Consider the following 20,885-nt stretch of genomic DNA (forward strand, 5'->3'; position numbering starts at 1 on the left):
TAAAAGCTAGCCTGATTTGAATATGATCTAATTTAATATATTAATTTTCATTATGTTTCTCGATAAATTCTTTGATTTATATCCTTAAATAATGTAATTTTTTAACAAATAACAATAACAAATTATTTATTTTAAACAAATCTATAATATTTTTTTATGTTTATGTTGTGTTCAGTTATCATTTCATTATATTGCAGAAATGAATTTCAAATTACCCGCCTATTACTTTTACTTTGCAACACTGGACAGAAATGGTAATACTATTTGTCTTACTCTCACCCTCGCACACATAATATCTAGTTGTCTCGCTCAAGCTGTGTGTAATACCAAACGGCACTAAAAGCATATGCGTGAAAGAGAGACAAGTCTACAGACTTGCTAGTTTACAAGTTTGAGAGCAACTGGGCGCCAAATTTAAAATCTTCAAAACTTTTTTCTCAGTGAATAATTCTGTTTTTTTACCTACTGGAACTTCTCCATCTCCCACACATTATAAAATTTTTTCTAAATTTACGCATTTTATTCATTTATATACATAAACATACACTATTGCAATATTAACCTGGTCAATTTTACAGATTTTATGGAAAGTAAGCTAACTATTTTAAGGGACTTGACTTCGAATGGACAGCGGAAGGTGGCAATAATTTAAGTGTTTAAAATAGGGTTTAAAATTAATGATTAGTTGTCGCTTGCATTTCGTACATCTAGATCGAACCTAAGGATAGTCCTAAGTCTACGTTTCTCGTGCTAAGAATGAGGAAGTTGAGGAGGGGACGGCGTCCAAAACGCGTCACAGCTGCAGTCGCCGCGGGGACTGCAGTGGAAAAGTGTTTTAGTTCTCGCCGGATCGACGTTCCTTAACCTAGGTAGCGTATATACAGGGTTGAGGGCTCATTCGTGGCTGCTCCGGCCGTGGTCACTTCATGTAATAACTGCTGGGAGCTCGGCCAGAGGTGTATGTGCTCATCGGTATGCCCTGCGGACCAGGGATGTGATTGTGGCCCGTCACGGACTGATTCTGCGAGCCGTACAAGTGGTCCACGCTGGAGTTCCCAATGCCATTGCCCGACGGCTCGTAGTCCACATCGTAGTAGATGCCAGACTGGTTCTGGAATTGCAAAAATATATATTATAGCAAATTGGAATAGTTAAGACTTTAGGGATAATGTAATATCCTACCGCTATGCTGCCGTTGCTGCGACTCTTGGGGCGTGGCACTTGGAAGTTGCGCCCCAGCAGATCGGCGCGATCCTCCTCCTCGCTGGAGCTGGAGTTCTCCAGGGTTCGCATTCCATTCGAGCGCGGGCCCAGGCCAAGCCTTCTAAGTCAAGGAAAAGGCGATTCAGAAGGGCTTAGAATTTGGATATTATTATAAAATCCTACCTGGGCAATGGCACTGGTGGCGCCAGCGTGGCACTCGGATGCATCTGCATGGTACTCTGGAGCGACATCCCGCCCAAGGTGCCCATGCCCATGGCGCCTAGATTGGGGTACGCGAACATGGCCGAGGAGGGGCGAGTGGGTCCAATGGGCTCGGCCTGCTGGTACATATCAAAGCAAATCGTAATAAGTATTTATGGAACTTGGACAAACCATAATTAGAAAGGTTTTATAGCCTAACTAGATACCCACCCCGTAGTGATTCGTCTGTGCCATCACATCGGCTATTTGTGCCCAACGCATGCGATCCTCTAAAGTCACCTGATAGCCTGCCTGAGGCAATCCGGCTGACTTGAGTGGCGCCGTGTTCATGTAACCAAATACAGGGGATCCCATGGCGTTCTTCTGCTCCCGCTGCCACCGCCGGGACCACATGATGAGGCACACCAGTGTCAGAACAATAATGATGATGGCCGCCACGGAGGCGCCAATGGCCACGCCCAGGACCTCGCCATCAATCTCACACTGAGCGCCATAGTGGCTGGAGTCGCAGGTGCACACCTGTCCGCCATCGTCGCCATAGCTGCAGGTACCGTGATTGTTGCAGACGGAGTCAGCGCACGCCTGGCATTCCCGTCCTGCCCTTGCCGGCTGGTCAGCCCAGGGATCACGCAGTCCAGCCTCACAGGCACAGCGGAAGCTGCCCCACGTGTTGGTGCAACTGGCACCGGGATGGCAATCGTTTAACTCCGGCGACTGGCACTCATCCAAGTCTTGGAGCGCCGACACTGCGCCCTCTGGGGAGCTGACGTAAAGCACAGAGTTGCCAATGTTGTTGTTCCGCCGATGGAGCACGCCCAGGAGGTGCTTCTGTACGTCACTGCGCAGGTTGGGCCGCAAGGTCTCCACGCTCTCATCCAGCTGGGGAAGAGGAATTGGAATTAGTAAGAGTCATGGTAGAGGGACAATCAAAGATTGCCTGAGCAGGGATGCTCCTAGGAGAGCTCCTTCTATCTAGCTGGAGTAACTCACCTTGATTGTCATATTCACATAGACCCCACTTCCGCCCAGATTGGGATCACCTCTGTAAATGTTGTTCACCTTGGCTTCCATAAACTCATCCGAGTAGGGAGTCATCGACATGGCAGAGTCCAGCTTCAAGAAAGAATACTTGATTAAAGACCTTGGAACTTCAGATTGAAGGAATGTCCTTATGATAACAATATGCATAACGCTCTACATGCATATGTTCTCAAGTAGGCTCTTTTACTTACCGCTCGAATAGATTCATAGCTCAGCTGACCGAAAGGCTCGCTGTGCCTGTCCATCAGCTTGGTGTCCCACACTATGCGGTGCTCGTAGATGCGGTCCACGCGCATGCCCAGATGGAATGAGATGACCCGACGACAAGGTTCCCGGTGCTTGCGACGGGAGTAGCCTAAATCACAAGATATTCAGTAGGTTCTATGCATCAATATCCTTTTCGCTGAAAACTCACCTGGCCTACAGTGGCAGCTGGACACCCCGTTGTCCGTCCTGCATCTCTCGTGTTGCGCCTGATCACAGGTGGAATCATCTCCCACAATGCAGGTGTCAATCCTTACAGGCGGCTGCGTTGGTCTCTGACGGTAGTGGGGCCTAGTGGGACCTGCATTGGTCGTTGATGATCCTGCTGGCTGACCCGCCGGCTTGCTGTGTCCCTGAAGATCCACCACCTCCGTTTCCGGCACCACATAGCCACCGCTGCTCTGGGTAACGGCGTTGGCCGGCACCGAAGGCGAGCTGGCACCTTTAGTTCCACCGATGGCTGGAGAGGATCCAGCACCTGGCAACTGTGGCAGACGCGTGGCCGGCGTCGTGGCCCCAGCTGGGGGATCTGTGGGGTCACCAAAGAGATTGATGTAAGTGCGTTTGCCATCGATCGAGACGAAGCCATCGTCACCTGATGCCGACACTATGATGTCACCCTGCCCTCCGCCCGCTGCATAGGATCCGTATGGCTTGATGTTGATCGTCTGCTGGGAGCCGCTGCCCTTGGGTCCGGGTCCCTGGATGGCGGACAGGGTCACGTCGAAGATCTCGCCGTAGCCGGGTGGCAGGTGCTGCCTTGTGGGCTGCACCGCAGGAAGGGGTAGCTTCTGTTGTGACTGGGGCGGTGGTCGCTGGTTAACGGGGCGAGGCCGACCGCCGGGCTTGAACTCGGGGTCATCGAGGACAATCCCGGGTCGGGGGTGGTAGGGGGCGGGCGGAGTGGCATTGGGATTGGCATTGGAGTTGTTAGGTGGCGCACTTTCAGTGGAACTCGTAGTTGATGGCGGGGTGGTGGTGGTGGAGGTGGTAGTGGTGGTTGAGGTGGAGCTAGTACTGGTAGTAGTGGTGGTAGTGATGGGTTCTTCGGAGGACGTGGGTTGGATGGCTGACGACACAGTGGAGGCCGTAGAGATGCTAAGCGACGAGGTGGAGATTGTGTCCAAGCCGGGCGTTCGGTTGGCCGTCATGAAGATGACCTCCTCGGTGGAGGGATCCAGATCGGGAAGCTCGGAGCTATCCATGGGCATCGGTACGTACGTGGAGGACATACCCATCACAGTGTGCACCACTGAGCTCGTCTCTATGATGGTAGTGTAGCCCTCATCCGGGGATTGATCCTCCTGCAGCTTCTTCTTCTCACTGCCTGGCTTTGGCTTGTGCTTCTTTTTCGGGGAAATGGTTGGGGGCGTGGGAGGATTGCTGGTTGTGGAGGGAGGAGGAGGAGGTGGCTGCAGCTCATCCTCGACCTCTCCGCCTCCAGTGGCATCTGTGTCCTGGTCCGAGACCTCAATGTACTGGGCATTGGCATCTTCGTTGGAGAACTCCGAGTCGTAGGTTGTGTCCGTGGGCTGCACTGCATCCTCTCCAGCTGCTGACGGATGCTGTCCCTGATGATTCTGACCCTTCTCTGGCTCCCTATCCAGCTGCTCTGAGTTGGGCTGCGTAGAGGGTTGCACTTGGGGAGTTGGCAGGGGTTTGTACTGCGGCAGAGGTCTCCGATTGCCGCCCACACTGGTGGCGATGGGTGGACGCGGCTTGTTGCGGTACCAGGGCGGACGATTGCTCACAAAGCCCGGACGCACGGGCACAATCTGCTCCGGAATGGGTACGCCCGTGATGAAGGGACGCTCCGGACGATCGAAGGGGTATGGCGGGGGACGCATGGAGGTGCCGGGCTTCTGGGCCTCATAGTCGATAGGCAGGTTCTGGGTCTCGGAGATCCTCGGGGGACCCCTGTTGTTGATCCTGCTGGCAGATGGTCGTCGGACGCCTTGCGTATTGGCGTGGACATTGACATTTCCGTTTAGCAGCTTGACGATGCCCGTGATGATGTCCTGGATGTCGGGATTGCCGTTCTGGCGCGGACTGTGCGCACTATGCGGCACCTGGGTGGCACTGGCCGTCGCTGAGGTGGCAGTACTGCTCGGACTCGGCCGGATCGGGGACCCCGACACTAGCGGTCGCAGGTCCCCCCGCCCTAAAAAAGACTGCTCCGAAGGACTAGCGCTGCTGGTGGTGCTTTCAGCTGACAGCGTCTTTCCGGCCCTGATCCTCTGATGCGTCCGTTCCGGCTGCTCCTCCTGGTTGTCGTACGTTCCCGTGGGCTTGATATTGTAGTGGAAGTACCGCCCGGCGGACACGTCCTTCTCCAGCTCCTCCGGAAAGTGAACATCGTTGGGTCCGGCTGCAGCCTTCCGTTCGTGCAGGATGGGTGATGCGGATCGTTCCACGCGCTCCGCCCGCGTCTCATTCTCGTTCTCGTTGCTCTTGCGGGGCGGGGAGTAGCTCTCGGCCAGGCCATTGACAGAGTCCGCCATGGTACTCTCGATGCTCAGGCGGCCAGAACTCGGATGGCTACTAGACTTGGGCGAGATCTGGGATATGCTCTCATGCTGACCAGCTGTAAAAGAAAGAGAGGAGGGAATAATTAAGGGTTTTGAAATTAATTTGGTGTTGATTATACTTGTTTTTGCTAGCAACTATATATAACAATACTCAAAAATGTATAAGATTTCTCAAAATTCTCGTTTTCTCTTGCTAAATCTACTCGCCTGGTGAATGTAATGAGAAATACTATGAGTTAATGCCTATCAACTCTATAAGATAATCACCCCTTTGTCAATTTATTAAGCAGTTAACTTTATTAATTGTAATATCAGACAGTCAACATCTCCGGAAACTTATTTGTAATACATATTTTACAAAGCTCATAAAACTCTCCAATATCAATCAATAAAATCGAACTGAATCGGAGACAAATACCAGTTCCACTTCCATCAAATTTTCCACTTTATTGAAACGAAAAGAAAGGGAAAGATTTCGATGGAAAGAGCTTGGAATTCCGAGCTTCGGTTTCCCTTGCATCCATCATCGCAATGAAAGAATCTTCACATCGTTGGTTTCACTTTTCACTTGCCCCATGCACCTGCCCCTGCCACTTGCCCTGCCACTTCCCCTTCCCCTACCATTTCCCTTTACCTCAGCCACTCTGTCATTGTCAACGCGATTCATTTGCATTTGGAGGAGAGAAACAATGCCCAGCCCATGCTGGCGCGGATCAGTTTCAATCTCTGTCGCAGCCTTTAGCAGGCATCATTTGTTTTCGATGTCAAGTCTGCGTCGCGGCTTTGTCTTTGGGGCCCGGCCTTTCGTATTCTTTTCACTCTCTGTGCATGTAATTGTAATTGTGAGTGCCTGCCTTCGAAATTGTGGGTTTGCTGGGAGCTCGCGTACAGCTGATGTCTTGCACATCTGTCACAATGGCGCAGGCTTATTACTCATTGCCCGGAGCACACTCTGATGGATACGCTAGCCCACAGATGTGTGCAGACATGGATACGCAGATACAAGGCCTCGGCCAGATCTGCAACACTCGCTCGGCGGCCTAGCAAGAATTTCACAAATTGCTACGTCAAGCGTTGAAAAGATGCCAGTCCGTGGCTGTTGTTGTTTCTGTGGCTGATTTTCATCATTTTCCTCGGATATGGCGAATAAATGAGAAGAGCCAGCCTTTGGCAACTCTTAAATATAGATTGTACTCGTGTGGAATGCAGATGGTAATCGAATGGGGACAAGCTCCACTTGATCCTCCTCCCCATTTCCCATAAAGAGATATTAGATGGGAACGCCTTATCGCGAATGCAGCTATAATGACCCAATTAACATAGATTGAACACGACCATATCTTCGATCACAGAGATCTAAGTTCCCTGATTTCATAAAGATCTTAGCTTCTTAATATTACCAGATCATACCTCGGGAAGACAAATTGATTGAATATAAATTTCCAATCATAAACACTCACAAGCAGCTCTCTAGCTGAACCCAGCCACTTTTTAACACCTCGAATCTCGATGAGATTTATTTGCCTGCCACTTTTTCCGTTGAGCTTTCTATGACTTCCAATTCAACTGCGACTCCATCTCCGACTCTGAGACTTCTTCCATTCTTTCGGGTTGTCAAGTGCATGTCATCTTTTGGGCTTTATGGCAGTAGGCCAGAACCAGTTTAAGGTTGAGGCCACAACCATAATTCACACTCGTTCACCCAAACACGTTTAGTTATTGAGCTTAACCCAATTGCCGGGCTGGTGCTGGTGCTGGGTCTTGTGGTTTTTTGATTAAGTTTGGCACACATTTTACTTTCACCTGTCGCTTAACTGGCTCAACGCTGATTGAAACACACAATATTTGTTTCACTTTCTACGGCTTAACGCCATTTGTTGCGATTTTGATATAATTAACGCTTCCTTTTGGGCAAGGCAAGACAAAAGGCGGCGACACAGTTTTCACTTTCCTTGCGTCGAATTAGTTGGTTAGTTTTCAAGTTTTTCCCTCGATTTTTATTGATTCCAAAAGCTAGTCTGGAATTGGCATTGGAATTGGGATTTTGATTGGATTCGATTGGCGGTAAAAGTGAGCCGGCGGCTGGGAAATCGCCAGACATGGCACTCGACTGGATGTGTAACGCAATTTGAGACACAAAAATTGAATTGCATTTTGGAGCGGGGCAAGCGGCATGCTGCATGCTGCATGCTGCACTTTCACGGCCAGTTGCAACGAAAGTAAAATCTTTCTATTGCCGGACCCCCGATCTCCGATCTCCGAACCCCGATCTCCGTTCTCCGATATCTCCCAACCCCCGATCCGGGTCCAGACAAGCTGGGTTGAATGCACCCGATATGACAACAACATGGAGACATCGTCATTAGTTCCAGTGCTTGCCTACACTAATTTAAACGCTACTTCAGCGAGGACACACGACTTGTGGCCCCACGTCTCTTAGTCAATTTCCCGGCCTCGGCCCAACCCACTCGGGCGGCAGTTTTCCCGGCTCTACTCCGACTTGGGCTCCATTCAAATTGGCCTTTTTCAGCGCCTCCAAATTGCCGACAGAAAATCACTTTCTATTTCGCTGCACTTTTCGGCTGTTTCACAACGTCGTGGCCAAAGGCAGAAACCGACATTAAATCCGCCTGCTGCCTGCTGCCTGGTGAATGCCTTTAATGTGGGCAAAGCTGGCGCAGATAATTGCTTATGAAATACGACAATTTTCTGTTTCGATTTCAATATTTAGCACGCGTACCGAGACATTACGCATACGACATGTGTGCCCGTGTAAAGAAGGCCCGCATTATGCAATAATAATAACATTTTATGGTTTGCTGCAAAGGCAAAGGCGACAATTCGTCGTGTTTTCACCGTAAAACAATTTATGTAATTGTTTTTAATAGTCAAGCTATGCAGTCAGGCGAATATTAAAGGCATTTTCATTGAAGTTATCACTTCTAAAGACTCACAATAGACAGCTTAGACTTTTCTTTAAAAAACCTACTAAATTAAGGATTACAAATGATACTCAAAGAAAGCCTAACGAATGGTATCACATATGTTAAATGTAATCCATTCATGTTTCCTCATCTATTGTAGGCACAAAGTTTTCCCTTGTCTTCCAAAAGATATCTAAGACAAAAAATCTAAACTAATCCCCAACAAATATTTCTCTCACCTCTCTCTTTTTTTATATGAGTATTTCTGTTTTGTGGCCTAAGCTTCTTTCATCTTTCTTCGATCGGCCCATAAACATAAACATGGCCATAGCTTGGGCCGTCCGATTGTGAATTCCGCAGGCCCTTCGGCGAAGATTTCTATTAAATGGCCAGTCCCTCATCTCGCATCTCAAAAAGCCATCTCAGCAGCAGCCACGCCTCGAACGGAAAAGCCAAGAACGACGCGGGACTCAAACCATTCTGCGTTTTGGTCTTTTCGGGGCGTTGTCTAGTGATGTCCAAAAGCTGGGCTATTAAAAATTTGATTTAATGCTAATTGATTCTTCGGGCATCCAGCTTTCGTTGTGGGCGTTGTGGCCCCCGCGGCTAAGACTCTGGATGATATAAAATTGCCAGGGAAAGTCGAATTCTTGTTCCTAGTAGAAGCTTTATCTGTGGCAGCTGCAAAGTCATTTCCCCGCCTTTTCATTAGCCAAGCAAATAAAGTATCTTTGGCCCGGGCTAAAGCACTTGTGCAATGGAGCTGGTGTTCTTTCAAAGGAAAGGAGTCTCAAATTTGACTTGGCCAGACTTGAAGTTCTGCCTTTGACTCAATGGTTTACTATGGTAAATACCTAACTTTAAATCAATATAAATTGCCATTTTTTATATTCTAACAAAGTAATATAAAGGCTAATATCATATTTTTCCTATACATGAGGTCTTAAAGTCTCTCGAAACCGAAAGGTATTTTCCAAATGGCTTCGTCTATTGTATATTAGTAAACTATAATTTTATAGTATTTATATTTAATATAAGGTACTGGAAAATTTGTTTCGTATTTTGTCTATTTCTTCCACAGTGCACTCCGCAATTAACAAAAGTGACGACGAGAGCGCCAACATAGCAGCCAAAGACAAGGCAAACTGCACTCTAGTTCCACTCGGCCCGAAGTTGAGTCTGGTGAAATTGAGCATTTCGTTGGAAAACTGATTTTCCGTTTTCATATTTTGTTGCTTTCTTGGTTTTCCAGGTACCGTGACCATGACTGAATCTGAAGCTTGGCCCTTGGCATTGCACGAGTGTCTTGCCTTTGGCAGCGCGTGCCTGGCAATTAGATATGTTTACTGCATTTTAATCGATACGAATGTATATCCGAGTTGCACTTGAGAATATTCTTGGAATTTCAACAAGATGAAGTTAAAATATAAATCACACATAACTTAATAAAAGCTAATAAGTAGACGATAGAGTAAGTCAGATTCCACGACTCCAGTTTCATTTGCAGTAATTACAATCCCCCAAACATTTTAAGTCAATGATACTTACTATATATTTTTGTCTAACTTAAACCCATCTAAATTTAAAGCCTTAACGAGTGTTACAATTTTGTTTTAGTGTTTGCTTTCATTCTTCGCCTCGGCCACTCGGACTTGGGTCCGAAGCGAATGACCTTAATCAAGGTCTGGCTCTGATCTAACCGCCTCAAAGTCGAGCCAAAGTCGAAAGCGGAATCCCGAGCTGGTTGCAGTCCAACGGCTTGGTGGTTGCTCTGACCAGGCTTCCGGAGATGCTGCTGCGAATTCTGCAACTTTTGCAGTTGGTTACGCTCGGCTGGCTGCCCGCTGTGGGGCAGGTGGGGCAGGTGGGGCAGGTCTAGGCCAGGCCGAAAACCAATGCAGAGAATACTGGTAGATGGAGAAAATGTATAACCTGGACGCGGTCTGCTGGCCTTAATCGTTCCCGGGCAAAGAAACTGGAAGGAATCCTCCCATGGCCGCAGTTCCATCCAGCGCAAGTTAATTGCCGGCACTTATGAAATCTAATTGTCTCACATGCTTAATTAAGCCGCAGGTGGGAGCGAACAAGAATATCACATTCCTCGCTGGCCAGGCCAGAACAAAGGCCGGAATAATGGCCATTCCAGAACAAGGCTTAGCCCTGTAACTAGCTGCAATTTTCTGGGCGATAAGCGATCTGCACGATCTCCTGGGGAATCTTGCAAATAGTTAAAGTTCCTGCGATTGCATGTTGGCGGAATACCAAGGCAGTTGGCAACTTGGCTTGGGTCAGTAACCCTCGCCTCTAATTGAATAATTAAGAGCAGCTCATGGAGCACCAGAATGGGAACAGATGACACCCCCCAGCAGGCAAATCCGTCAGATAAACGCCAACATTGGCCAACATTCGCTATGAGAATCAATCTTGGAATCTATGTATGTATATATTTCTATCTATCGATTGGGAGGCAGATGAATGCCCCAGCCTCTCCTTCTCTCTTTCTCCCTCTCCCTCTCTCTGTCCCGGCATCAAAACTGGGTCATTGTACCCACAGTAGCCGGCTTATGTATAGCCGCCAAACGGAAACAAGTTGCCAGTATGGCCAATATGGTCTTAATGGTCTGTGACAAGTTCACGATTGCCCGCGTCTTTGGCTGTGTCTGTGTCTGTGTGAGTGTCCACGGCAAGTGGCCAAGAGGCCAAAAGAACCGGCTCAGAGCGCATACACTCGCAGTGAGAGTCCCACTTCGCATACAAGACAAGACCGTCGGCAGTCAGTCAGTCAGTTAGCCAGCTTTTTATTGGGCTATTTCCAACTATTTCCAACTGCGTGCCAAATAGAAATGGGTAACACGGCTTGGTATGGGTGAATCTGGGTATCGGTGAGTGTGTGTGCGTGTGTGAGCGTGGGTATTATTGTGTCACTTTGGAGTCCAAGTCTGCGTTGTTTGGACAGCAGCTAACTGCACCCATTTAACGGCTCTTTTTCTAGCCAGGTTCTTTTTGTCATATTTTTTGTTTTTCGAGATTTTCGTTGATTTTTATCACGAGTTTTTGGGTATTTGGTTTTCTTTTTGACGAAATTTTACCTTATCATCTATAGGCCAGCAAAAATCTAAAGTTTTCCTTGGAATGCTGGACTATATCTTTGATTAAAGTGTAAACTAAAATTAAAACGCAAGTTCGTTGCCTAAGTCTTTTGTTTTTCATTGTAACAAATATCGATAAAAGTGCAGTTTTAGCTTTAGAAAATCTATTTTTGTGTTATTAAACAAGGAATAAATTAAAAGTATTAAGACCTAATTTATATTTGTTTCACATTTTCAGGGATATTAAAAAATTTAAATTTTCCCAGTTTGTTGCCTAAGTCTTTTGTTTTTCTTTGTAATTATAAATAAAGTATAGTGTTAGCTTAAACCAATCGAAGCTATATAAAGAGGGAATTGATCAAAATACACTAATTTTTAGACTGTTTTTTGTTTCTGACACTGTTTCTTTAATATTTTCACAAGGATTTTAATTAATGAAAACTTCGTAAGTTTTTTGCCTTTGTTATGAGTATTAAAAAATCTATATTTGTTATATTTAAAGTAATTTTGTAAAAAACTTTATCATTTACAACGTAACATTAATATGTATTTGTGACATGGTGCAAATCCTGTGTTCCTTACATTTTTACCTCAGCTAAAACAATGCTGGGATACACATTTGGCCAAAAAAAAAGTAATGTCCAAAAGAATTCGCGATTAAAACATTCCACAGCAAACCAACTGGTTTTGAGTCGCTCTCCCATAGTAAATTTTAGGAGGTAAAGGAGTATTTTCATTGATTGCCATTGATTGTCAACGGCGACACTTGAAAGGGTCTCCGTCTCCCAGCCGCACTCCATCCGCTTCTCCCCGTTCACTGCCATTTCATCTGGGCCCACAGCGCCTCAGGACAACCATTAAAGAAGAACGAACAAAGGCCAGAAAAGGAAAAGGTAAAAAATAAAACATAAAACGAGGAGACGGAGGGGGTAAATTGTGGGTTCAGTTTACCTGCCGATGGGTGTGTGTCTGTTGCAAAGTTTATGCGCTGAATTTGACGATTTTTACCTAGAAGCTGTCCAAAGTTGAATATTTCGAAAGATTGGATTGCAATATAAAAATAATCTTTTCATTTTTAAGATTACTTATAATCATTATAGATAAGTCTTTATATACATATCTAAATTGAAAGAAAACGATAGACCTTGACTTTACCAAATTTGTATATAAACGAACAGAGAAGTAGCGATAATCAATAAGTTTTAAGTTTGGAAATAAGCGATGTAAATTACCCTCTCTTTTGAAGTAGTTAAGAAGTTCATGAAATTATCAAAATCATGAATCGTTCGACTGCATAAACCCAATGTCTGGTTGGGAGTCCGGTCTCGTGTGTGCACGCCTGGCAAACTTTCGATGTGCCGAATTTCTTCGTACAGTTTTGGGCATCCCAATCCGAGAGTCGCTCCTCTTCTCACGGGAAAGGGAAAGTACGCAGTTATTGATACGGCTTCGGCTTTATGTTTTGATTGGGAATCGCATCCCAACCCAGACGGGAGACCCAGATCAAGCTCAGGCAGTGCTCGGGTCTAATTGAAAGCGCCGTTCGGGGTGGAGAAGCGTTTAAGTTAATTGAATGTGAGAGATCAGCATGTGCGCTGATTGTGAGCTTCAATTACCCGAGACTTTCTGGTGAGAAAGGGAAAGGGAGCTAGTTTGGGATTTGGATTTCCAATGGGAATGTTAACAAGATGATTGGAAAGAATGTAAAGCAGGGGTGCTCACGCTGGAAGCTGGTGAAGCTAAACAAAGCCTGGAACAATGATTGCTTTAAGTCCAAATTTCGAACGTTAATTTTCCTGTCCAACTTAAACTTTTAAAGAATAATCCCCTGAAAGAACCTGCAATCCATTGCTTTTTCCGATAATCGCAGCTCCCAGTTCACCTGCTTGCAAGTCCCCAGAAATTCCATAATTAATTGCGTCAACATTCCCAGCCTTTTGAGCAGTCGGGCCACCAAGGAGACGCCGCAAAAACTGCCTGGAAACGAAATCCCAGCCAAGATCTTCGAGGAGGAGAACCAGAAACCTGCCGAACGAACCTGCCTCTTGACCCAATAAAAAGTCATGCGATAAATTTCTGCGGCGGCTTATTTCTTTCTTCCTCTCTCTCTCTCTTGCATCGCGCAGCAACTTCTTGCTTATTTATATTTATATTTTCCCTCTCTCAGTCACTCCACCGGCAAGTGGGCCATGTAACCGAAATGTGCCAAAAAAAAGAAAAATAAATAAGAAAGAAAAAACTAAAGAATGCTGGGGGAAATTGGCCGTGGAAGAAGCTAATCTGAAAATTTAATCAGCTTAACAGTTGCGCCCGAAAGAGGGGCAACTCTGGCGGGGAAATGTAACAAATCCAGCTGGTTGCGGCTGTAAGTCACCGGGTTATAGTGTCGCCACCGATCCCGAGCCCTGCCATCGATCGCTCCACTCCAGAAAGCGCTGACTCAGTCGATGGGAAGACGAGTAAAAGCCCAACTCACGGCGCTTTCTTTGACACTTTTCCGATGGAAAAGAGAGTTCAATTCGCTATGTGTATCGAGCGCCCCGAAGAGCCGTTACCCGGGCGTAACTGTTAACTCTGGCAGCTGCTGCCAGCTTCTTTCTGTTTCACGGAGATTCTGTTTTCTTTTAATTAAGCCAGCTCAGCTGTTGAAATAATTTTCACTTCGCCCCCACCCCACCCCACTCTATGTAAATTCTCCCGCCCCAAGTGTGTGCATTTCCCCCCAGCCACTGCTCCAGCTTATTAGCTGCATGAAAGGTTTTGGCCAAGCCAGACCCCAAATGGCCCAGTAAACAGTGCAGTTAGCTTTAATTGATTGCCTCAGTTGGCCGGATTCGTGCAATTAAGCGGTTACAATGGCTGCCTGCTCACTGCTCGCTGCTAACTGCTGGAAAGCCTTTCGATGGAATGCATAAGTAAGTGAATGGGAGCGGAGCCATGGAGCCGTGCCACTCTTAATCGCGGGAGTTTCTTTGGGAATGTGCCTGGGAAGGTGCAACCCAATGGGCATTAACAAGCCACAAATCTCCGGCTAAGTATGATAATAGATGAACAGATGCCAAAGATTCGAACTAAGGCATCAAACTGATGATGAACGCCGAGTATCGCTGATCAAGTACACTCGAATGACCAAGACTAAATGCCTTTTAAGATAATTTTAACTTAATTGAATTCCACTAAGCTCTAGAGGTGCTTTATAAGTAATACATATGGAAAATTAACAACGTCAGCTGAAAAGGTGAACAATATCGTACTTAGACCCATATCGGACCTATAACTACAGTAAGACAATAATAAATATGGAAAATTACCTTCATCAGTTGAAAATAAGAAGAGTTTTTTATTTATACTCATTATGTTCGTAGCTATGAAGGTCCTTTATCAATACAAACTTGCTAACAATAAGACCATAACTTTAAACAACAATTTATCTCACCTTATTTTATGATACTGACTTGGCTTGATTTTAAATTAATAAATAAAGACTTAACACATGCAACAAGTGGTTTGTCCAAAAGGTAAACTTTATATTTTAAACATGGCAACAATGGCATGCTTTATATTAATATTGAAATATATCTAATTAGCGTGTCAAAGAATTCATGCTAAAGAACTCTGTGGTAAAGTATTTTTTTTTTAATATTAAAATATGCTGATATAAATATAAATGGTGTACGTTTACCGTAATAGGATTTTCTTTAATAGAGATAATTATTATTATAATAAATTCCTCCCGATTTTCATTACAAACATATTTTTATACAGAAACATGTTTTATTAAATTTAATTATCCATTAAATAGGCATAATCATGGTGTCGTAAGAACATAAATTCTTTTCAGAGTTTAATAATTACCTGGCATCATACTATTAATTAGATGTGAATTACAACCGTCATTTTCGTCAAGTCACAGCTTCTAACTAATTACGTGGCCATTAAAAAAGAGTATCTTCTGCAGAAGCTGGTTAGGAATCCGTGACATTTTCATTACGCTCCTTCATTCTGATTACTCTTCACGTGGCCAATCCAAGTCTGCTCACAGTGCATTAATGACGACTTCATTTTCACATCTTATATAAGCCCAGTCCGGCGTCACTTAACGATTATAAACCACGCACGCCCAGGCCATAATGAACTTTAATCAACTTCGATTCACGCGCGTCACGCACTTTGCTATGGAACCAAGGAAACGCGAAAAAAAACCCAAGACCCAGCCCTGTCTTGGACAGAGTCAATGAATCCGGCATGAATAATCGCAGTTGTGCAATACAGGTAACCCCTTCATGACTAGAGCCAATGAATCATCCGCCGAAGAGATGCTATCAGCATTCATCGCTAGACAACCCAGATTCGGATGCAGATGTGATCGACCTGGTTTTGGGGTCTTATGCCGTTTGAAATGTGTCACCCAACGAGAGATAGAGATACGTGCCTCGATTTTTAGTGGGTCAAGCCCGTATTTCAGGTGCAAAATAAAAAAAAACTATAAAAGCAAAATGAACAAACTTCTTGGCAAAACGCGACAATTGAACGCGATTGTGCGGGTGCCCAGAGTACAGTTGAGTGCAGTACGGAATAGTACAGTTAGCACACTTCATTACGTTTGGCACAGTTTGAAGGCAGTTGAGGCACCCAGGTGCCCAAGAGCTGTGCATTCTTAGTAACGCCTAATAAATTATGCAGCCGGCGCAAGCTTTCTAAAATGGAGAAGAATAAACACGTACGAGTACGAGCTAAAAATACGTCGAGCATCTTCATTAACTGTTGGCGTGTCGGGGAGAATTTCTTTATAGTTTTCTGTATTTTTGTGTGGTATTTTCTGTTTTTGTAAGCAAACAAGAGGCATTCCGCGGCAACGTAACAAATTTAATATTGAAATGGCGCTCACGTGAGGAAAAAGTGGGTTTGCACTATCTCCGTTTGTGGCAGCTAAATGCTCGGTTGAGCAGAACCTTTGGGTAAAACCCCATGTAAAACTCTCTTCAAAACAACTTTTGCGATTCTCGCTTCGATAGCCCACAAGTGAGAAAAGAAAGAAAGACTTGAAGAGGTTCTTTTTTCGAACTTAGAAAAAATTATGAAATTAAATCTTTGATAATAGCAAGAACTGATTACTAATTGGATATAACAAAAAATATATTATATATATAGGCATTTCAATATTTCAATTATAATTATTAATATTCTACACGCTTTCATACAAACATATATTTCATAAGTAATTTGTATAATTCTTAATAAAACAAATATTCCTCCCCGTTTTAATATCTGTTTAGATATATTATATCCCCATTTTTTCCTAGTCTCATTATCGAGCCATGCAAATCCTATGAACAATTGGGAAATCTTTGCCAAGATTTGTTAAAGATCATGGCCCTGCTATCGCAACTTTCATCCTCCAAGTCTGTTCGACGGCGTGAAAGTTGTCTGAGAGACCTCACTCACAATTAAGGTTCAATTTATTAACTGAATGCATGTGAAATTCTTTTGTTGGGCATGTCTCTGTCGGCAATGCCGGTTTCTAGCCAAGACTTACCTGTTAGCTGAACCAGGAGCAGCAGAAGCGCCAGCGGGAACATCGACACGGCAACGGCCATCAAGTGTCGATGGTCTCTTGGCATTCTTCTTCTACTATTGTTGGGAATGGCCGGCGACGACAGGAAGGTGGCACTTGGCCTTTCTCCACCACCTCCTCCTCCGCCACTACCTCCTCCGTCTCCAGCTCGGCCCCTACTCGATAGTTTATGGTGTGTTAAGTTCTGTGGCTTTCGTCGCATGTTTGCATAAACACTGGGTTCCGCGGAGGCCACACTGGCTTGCCTCTTGAAGCGTTATTGTCAGGGCTTTCCACTATTTATTTTCACTATTTTTGTTGTTTTTATTGATGAACCGCACTTGGGCGAGGCATGTTTGGGCTTTGACCGCCAAGATTAGTGCTGAAAAGAGGGAGAAAGGTGGTCAGGAATTGTGCCATTGTCTGTCTGTCATTTATCCCCAAGTTTGTGCCCCAAGTCTTTTGTCTTTGGCGAGTTATTCTGTGCAAAATGCGATCGCTATTACGTCAGTCGGCCATAGGCCAGAGCCCCATTAACCCGCACTAGCATTTACATAAGCCACATAACTTAAAACCTGGTAAGTCAACAAACCCTTGGATATCTAAGCGGCTCAAAAAGAAAACACTTTCGGATACCCTTTGGGCCCTATTGGGTCTGCTGTTGTTGCATAAAGTCCATTCAAGCGACTAACTGAACTCGGCTGATTGAAATGCTAATTTTGATTGATGTCCCATACGCTCAGAAATTGGCTGCAGCGAAAGTCGCAGCACAATTTGAGGTGCCAGAAAGCAAAAGTGAAATTCCAAGCGGTTATCATCTGGAGCAGATCGATCTGAGGTTGCTGCTCGGAGTTACCAAATGCTTGAATGCCCTTCGTGCTAATCAGAAGCCAAAACAGGTCCACATTTCGGACTCTAAGTCAGCGGCAACTGAAGCAATTGCCGGGCATTAGATGGAAAGTGAAAGCATCCAGAGCAACCGCGGTGGCAAATGGAAAGGAAAGGCAAAGGTTGCCACCACACAACTTGAGTGTGTGTTGTGTTTGTGTTGTGTTGTCTGTGATCTCAGAGCCCGACTGGACTGCAGTTGAGTCATGTCCAGGGCTGATTTTGGCAGCTCTCTGGCCTTTGTTTACACTCAGACCCAAGTCCCGGGAGGAACCTTGAAAACTCCGCTGCACGCTTGAAGAATCCCAGTGAAATAGAAAGTTGTACGTGAGGCACAGGCACGGTCTTCCTCGTGGGCGAGTTGTCTTTCTGCTGTCATTAAATGACTCCATTTTTCAGCGGCTCGTTGTTGTTGTTTCTTTCCAATGAGCGACTCGCCCACGCTGCCGCTTGTTTACATTTTCCTTCAAATAGTTTTGGCTTTATTATCGGGCGTGCGCTGTGCTTTCTTTCCAAAAGCCAGCTCGGCGGAAGTTGCAGCAGGTAATTAGTTTTTATTTCTCTCAGTCTTCTTTGGTTAAATGACTCATGTGATTTTTATAAGCCATTTTTTCGGAGCTGCCTCGGTTGCGTAACCATTTTCTGAGCCGGCAGAAGAGGGAATCGAGTCCGAAGAGGAAGGTGGACAAAGGTGAGGATACAAGGTAATGGTGATATATTGACACAGAGAAAGAGAGAAAGATGCGATACATATGAGACCCAAAAATTTCATAAGCCAAGATATTAACAACCAAAAGTTGCTGGTTCATTCAACTAAAGTGAAAAAGGCTGAGGAATATCCTTTCTTTTACTCCGTACCATCTCCAAAAACGATCTCTTTAAAAAAAACAAAATGAGTTTCTAGTGATCTTTCCTTTTCTGACTCGCCTCAAAGCGCTTTCCATAATCATGCATCTTTTGATTGATGTTTTTGCGTGCTTACCAGCTGCACGTTATTTTCAATTAGATTTTGCACATAAATAATGCCAATAATGAAAAATTTCACCAGTTAGGGGAAAATCAACAAAAATGCAGAAAAAATTAATATATATATAAAATACAGCAACCAAATTGAAGATCGCGCCGACCCAGAGCCAGAGCCAGTACCAGCTCGAAACCGAGTGGAAATGCGGTTTTGCGGCTCCGAGGAATGTAAAACTCTAAATTATCGAAAAGCTAAAATCCAGCGACAGGCTGAGGCAGCTGCTGTTGCCTGGAAAATTGGCACAAGTGCGCTTGAAATGGCACAACTAACAGTATCCAGTGCTGAAACGGGACACTGGACACTGGACACTGGACATGGGACATGGACTGGGACCTGCTCAGAGCCATTTAGCAGATCGAATTGCAGTTTGCGGACATGTGTAGGCCGACCGACGGGTTGCACATCCGGCCCGGCGTATACGTGATTTGCTGGTCGCTCTTCGCTTAGATCTTAATTAATTCCCATCAACATCACTTCTCTTGGGCCCAGAGTGGCTCTTTAATTGGGAGTGAAACGGCGGACAAATTATGAATTTGCAACAGATTTCACAGCAGCCGTAAACAAAAGCCGCAGACACAGAGACAGACACAGACGCGGACAAAACTAACAAACTTCCAGGCACCGCGGCACAAAGGTAGCGCGAAAAAAAGAAAGTTTTTTGATGTTTTTGTTGCTGCTGCCGCCGCGGGGTTCGTGTTTTATTTTTGCTTTTCTACACACACATCGCACACACCGCACAAATATCATTTATTCGTTTTACGTTTACATATTCGCCGCTTGCTTCATTTCGAGAAAGAGACTTTTTTCCATCATTCGCTCGCACTGTGGCACTCACACTCGCACTCACACTCGCACTCACACGCAGGCGCAGCGCTGGCTTTGGGCCCGGCTTAGTTATTCACTTTTCATAGACGCGAACGCACAGTGGCTTCTTCAATCTGCAATCTTCAAGCTCCGCTCTTGCCGCTGTCCCGTCTGGGATCCACAGATCCGCGCTCACCTACCAGAAAACCGTCAACAGGTGCGCCACGATCGAAGGCTCGACTCAGACTGACTGAGGTGGGCCCGAAGACTCTGCGGCGAACCGAAGAAACGAGAAACCGGAGCTGCAAACTTGGCTTGCCGCTCTTCGGCCATTTAACGAGGTATTCGGGAGTGGTGGATTCGCCAGCCAGTTTGCCCTAATACCCGGTACTTGTGGGGAGCCAAGTTCAGCAAGAGGCTTCTTCTACCCTTTGAAGACATCACAAACTTTTATTTTCTGGAACACCCTTATCGGATCAGAGTGATTCATCATAATCAATTTCATTATATAACTAATTTTACTTAGAGTATAGTTTCGAAAAATAATCATCCGCTGCTTATTAGTTGTTGAGTTAGACAACAAAAATGAAATTGTATTTTTTGAATTTTTCTAACACTTTGTAAGAGAATTTTTAATGTTTTGAACTGGTCAATTTAACAATCTATTTACAATTTAACACTCCGAAATGTAATTTTTGTAATAGACAATACTTAAAAATCATCTATACTGGAGCGAGACCTGTAACACGATTGCTCTTATTCAATGTATTTGGAATCTTGTTATCTACTTTTATGTTAGATATAATTCTTGCTAATGATTTTAGTCATAATTTATTTTAAAATTATATGAAGGTTGATATAGGTTTTCAAGTGTCAAATGTTATAGTTTTGAACGCATCATCTTTATTTTTTTATTTTTATTTTTTTCCCCCGAACATGCCTGGATCAACTCGGCTGTTGATGCTAACAAGAATATACATATATGGTTTTAGGGAAATGACATCTTTTATGTGTTGTAAAAAGAAAAGCTGTCCGACTTTAAGTTAATTAATTTTTTGCTTAGCTATGATTGATTCCGAATTTCCATAACCCTACAGTTTATAGTAAAGGGTATAAAAATTACGAATTTTCGAAGTTAGATTTCTTTCTTAGTTATAATAAAATGTAAATACGTCATAAAATATTGCTAAGTTAAGCAAACTTATAACTAAAAGCCCCTACAATATCAGTGGAATTTTAAGGTTGTGACACAATTTCGAATCTTTTGAATAAACCGAAATTATTTATAAAATATTATAATATTTGTTCTATAAATAATAAGATATCCTACACAACAAGGCATGG

At 44.7% G+C, this 20,885-nt stretch overlaps 1 protein-coding gene across 7 annotated transcripts; it reads right to left on the bottom strand.

Moving 5' to 3' along the window:
* Positions 1-498: 498 nt before the first annotated feature.
* Positions 499-19,789, bottom strand: pwn (calcium-binding EGF-like domain-containing protein pawn). 7 transcript variants are annotated; one of them, XM_086838495.1, is made up of 10 exons: positions 19,742-19,789; positions 16,808-17,207; positions 3,326-5,314; positions 2,882-3,259; positions 2,658-2,821; positions 2,416-2,538; positions 1,636-2,304; positions 1,387-1,541; positions 1,183-1,321; positions 499-1,111 (listed from the first exon to the last, which is right to left on the bottom strand). In XM_086838495.1, exons 2-10 carry the CDS (start codon positions 17,046-17,048, stop codon positions 920-922), a joined length of 4,050 nt encoding a protein of 1,349 aa, XP_086694621.1. In that variant the 5' UTR covers positions 17,049-17,207; positions 19,742-19,789; the 3' UTR covers positions 499-919. The 7 variants fall into 7 exon arrangements, with proteins under 7 accessions (XP_086694621.1, XP_086694620.1, XP_086694619.1 ...); XM_086838494.1 differs by having other exon boundaries at positions 1,183-1,324; XM_086838493.1 differs by having other exon boundaries at positions 1,183-1,324; positions 1,387-1,544.
* Between the last annotated feature and the right edge of the window lie 1,096 nt (positions 19,790-20,885).

Source organism: Drosophila serrata, unplaced genomic scaffold (genome assembly GCF_035046125.1).
Source record: "Drosophila serrata isolate PLE 108 unplaced genomic scaffold, ASM3504612v1 contig_347, whole genome shotgun sequence".
In the NCBI taxonomy this organism is placed as follows: Eukaryota; Metazoa; Arthropoda; class Insecta; order Diptera; family Drosophilidae; genus Drosophila; species Drosophila serrata.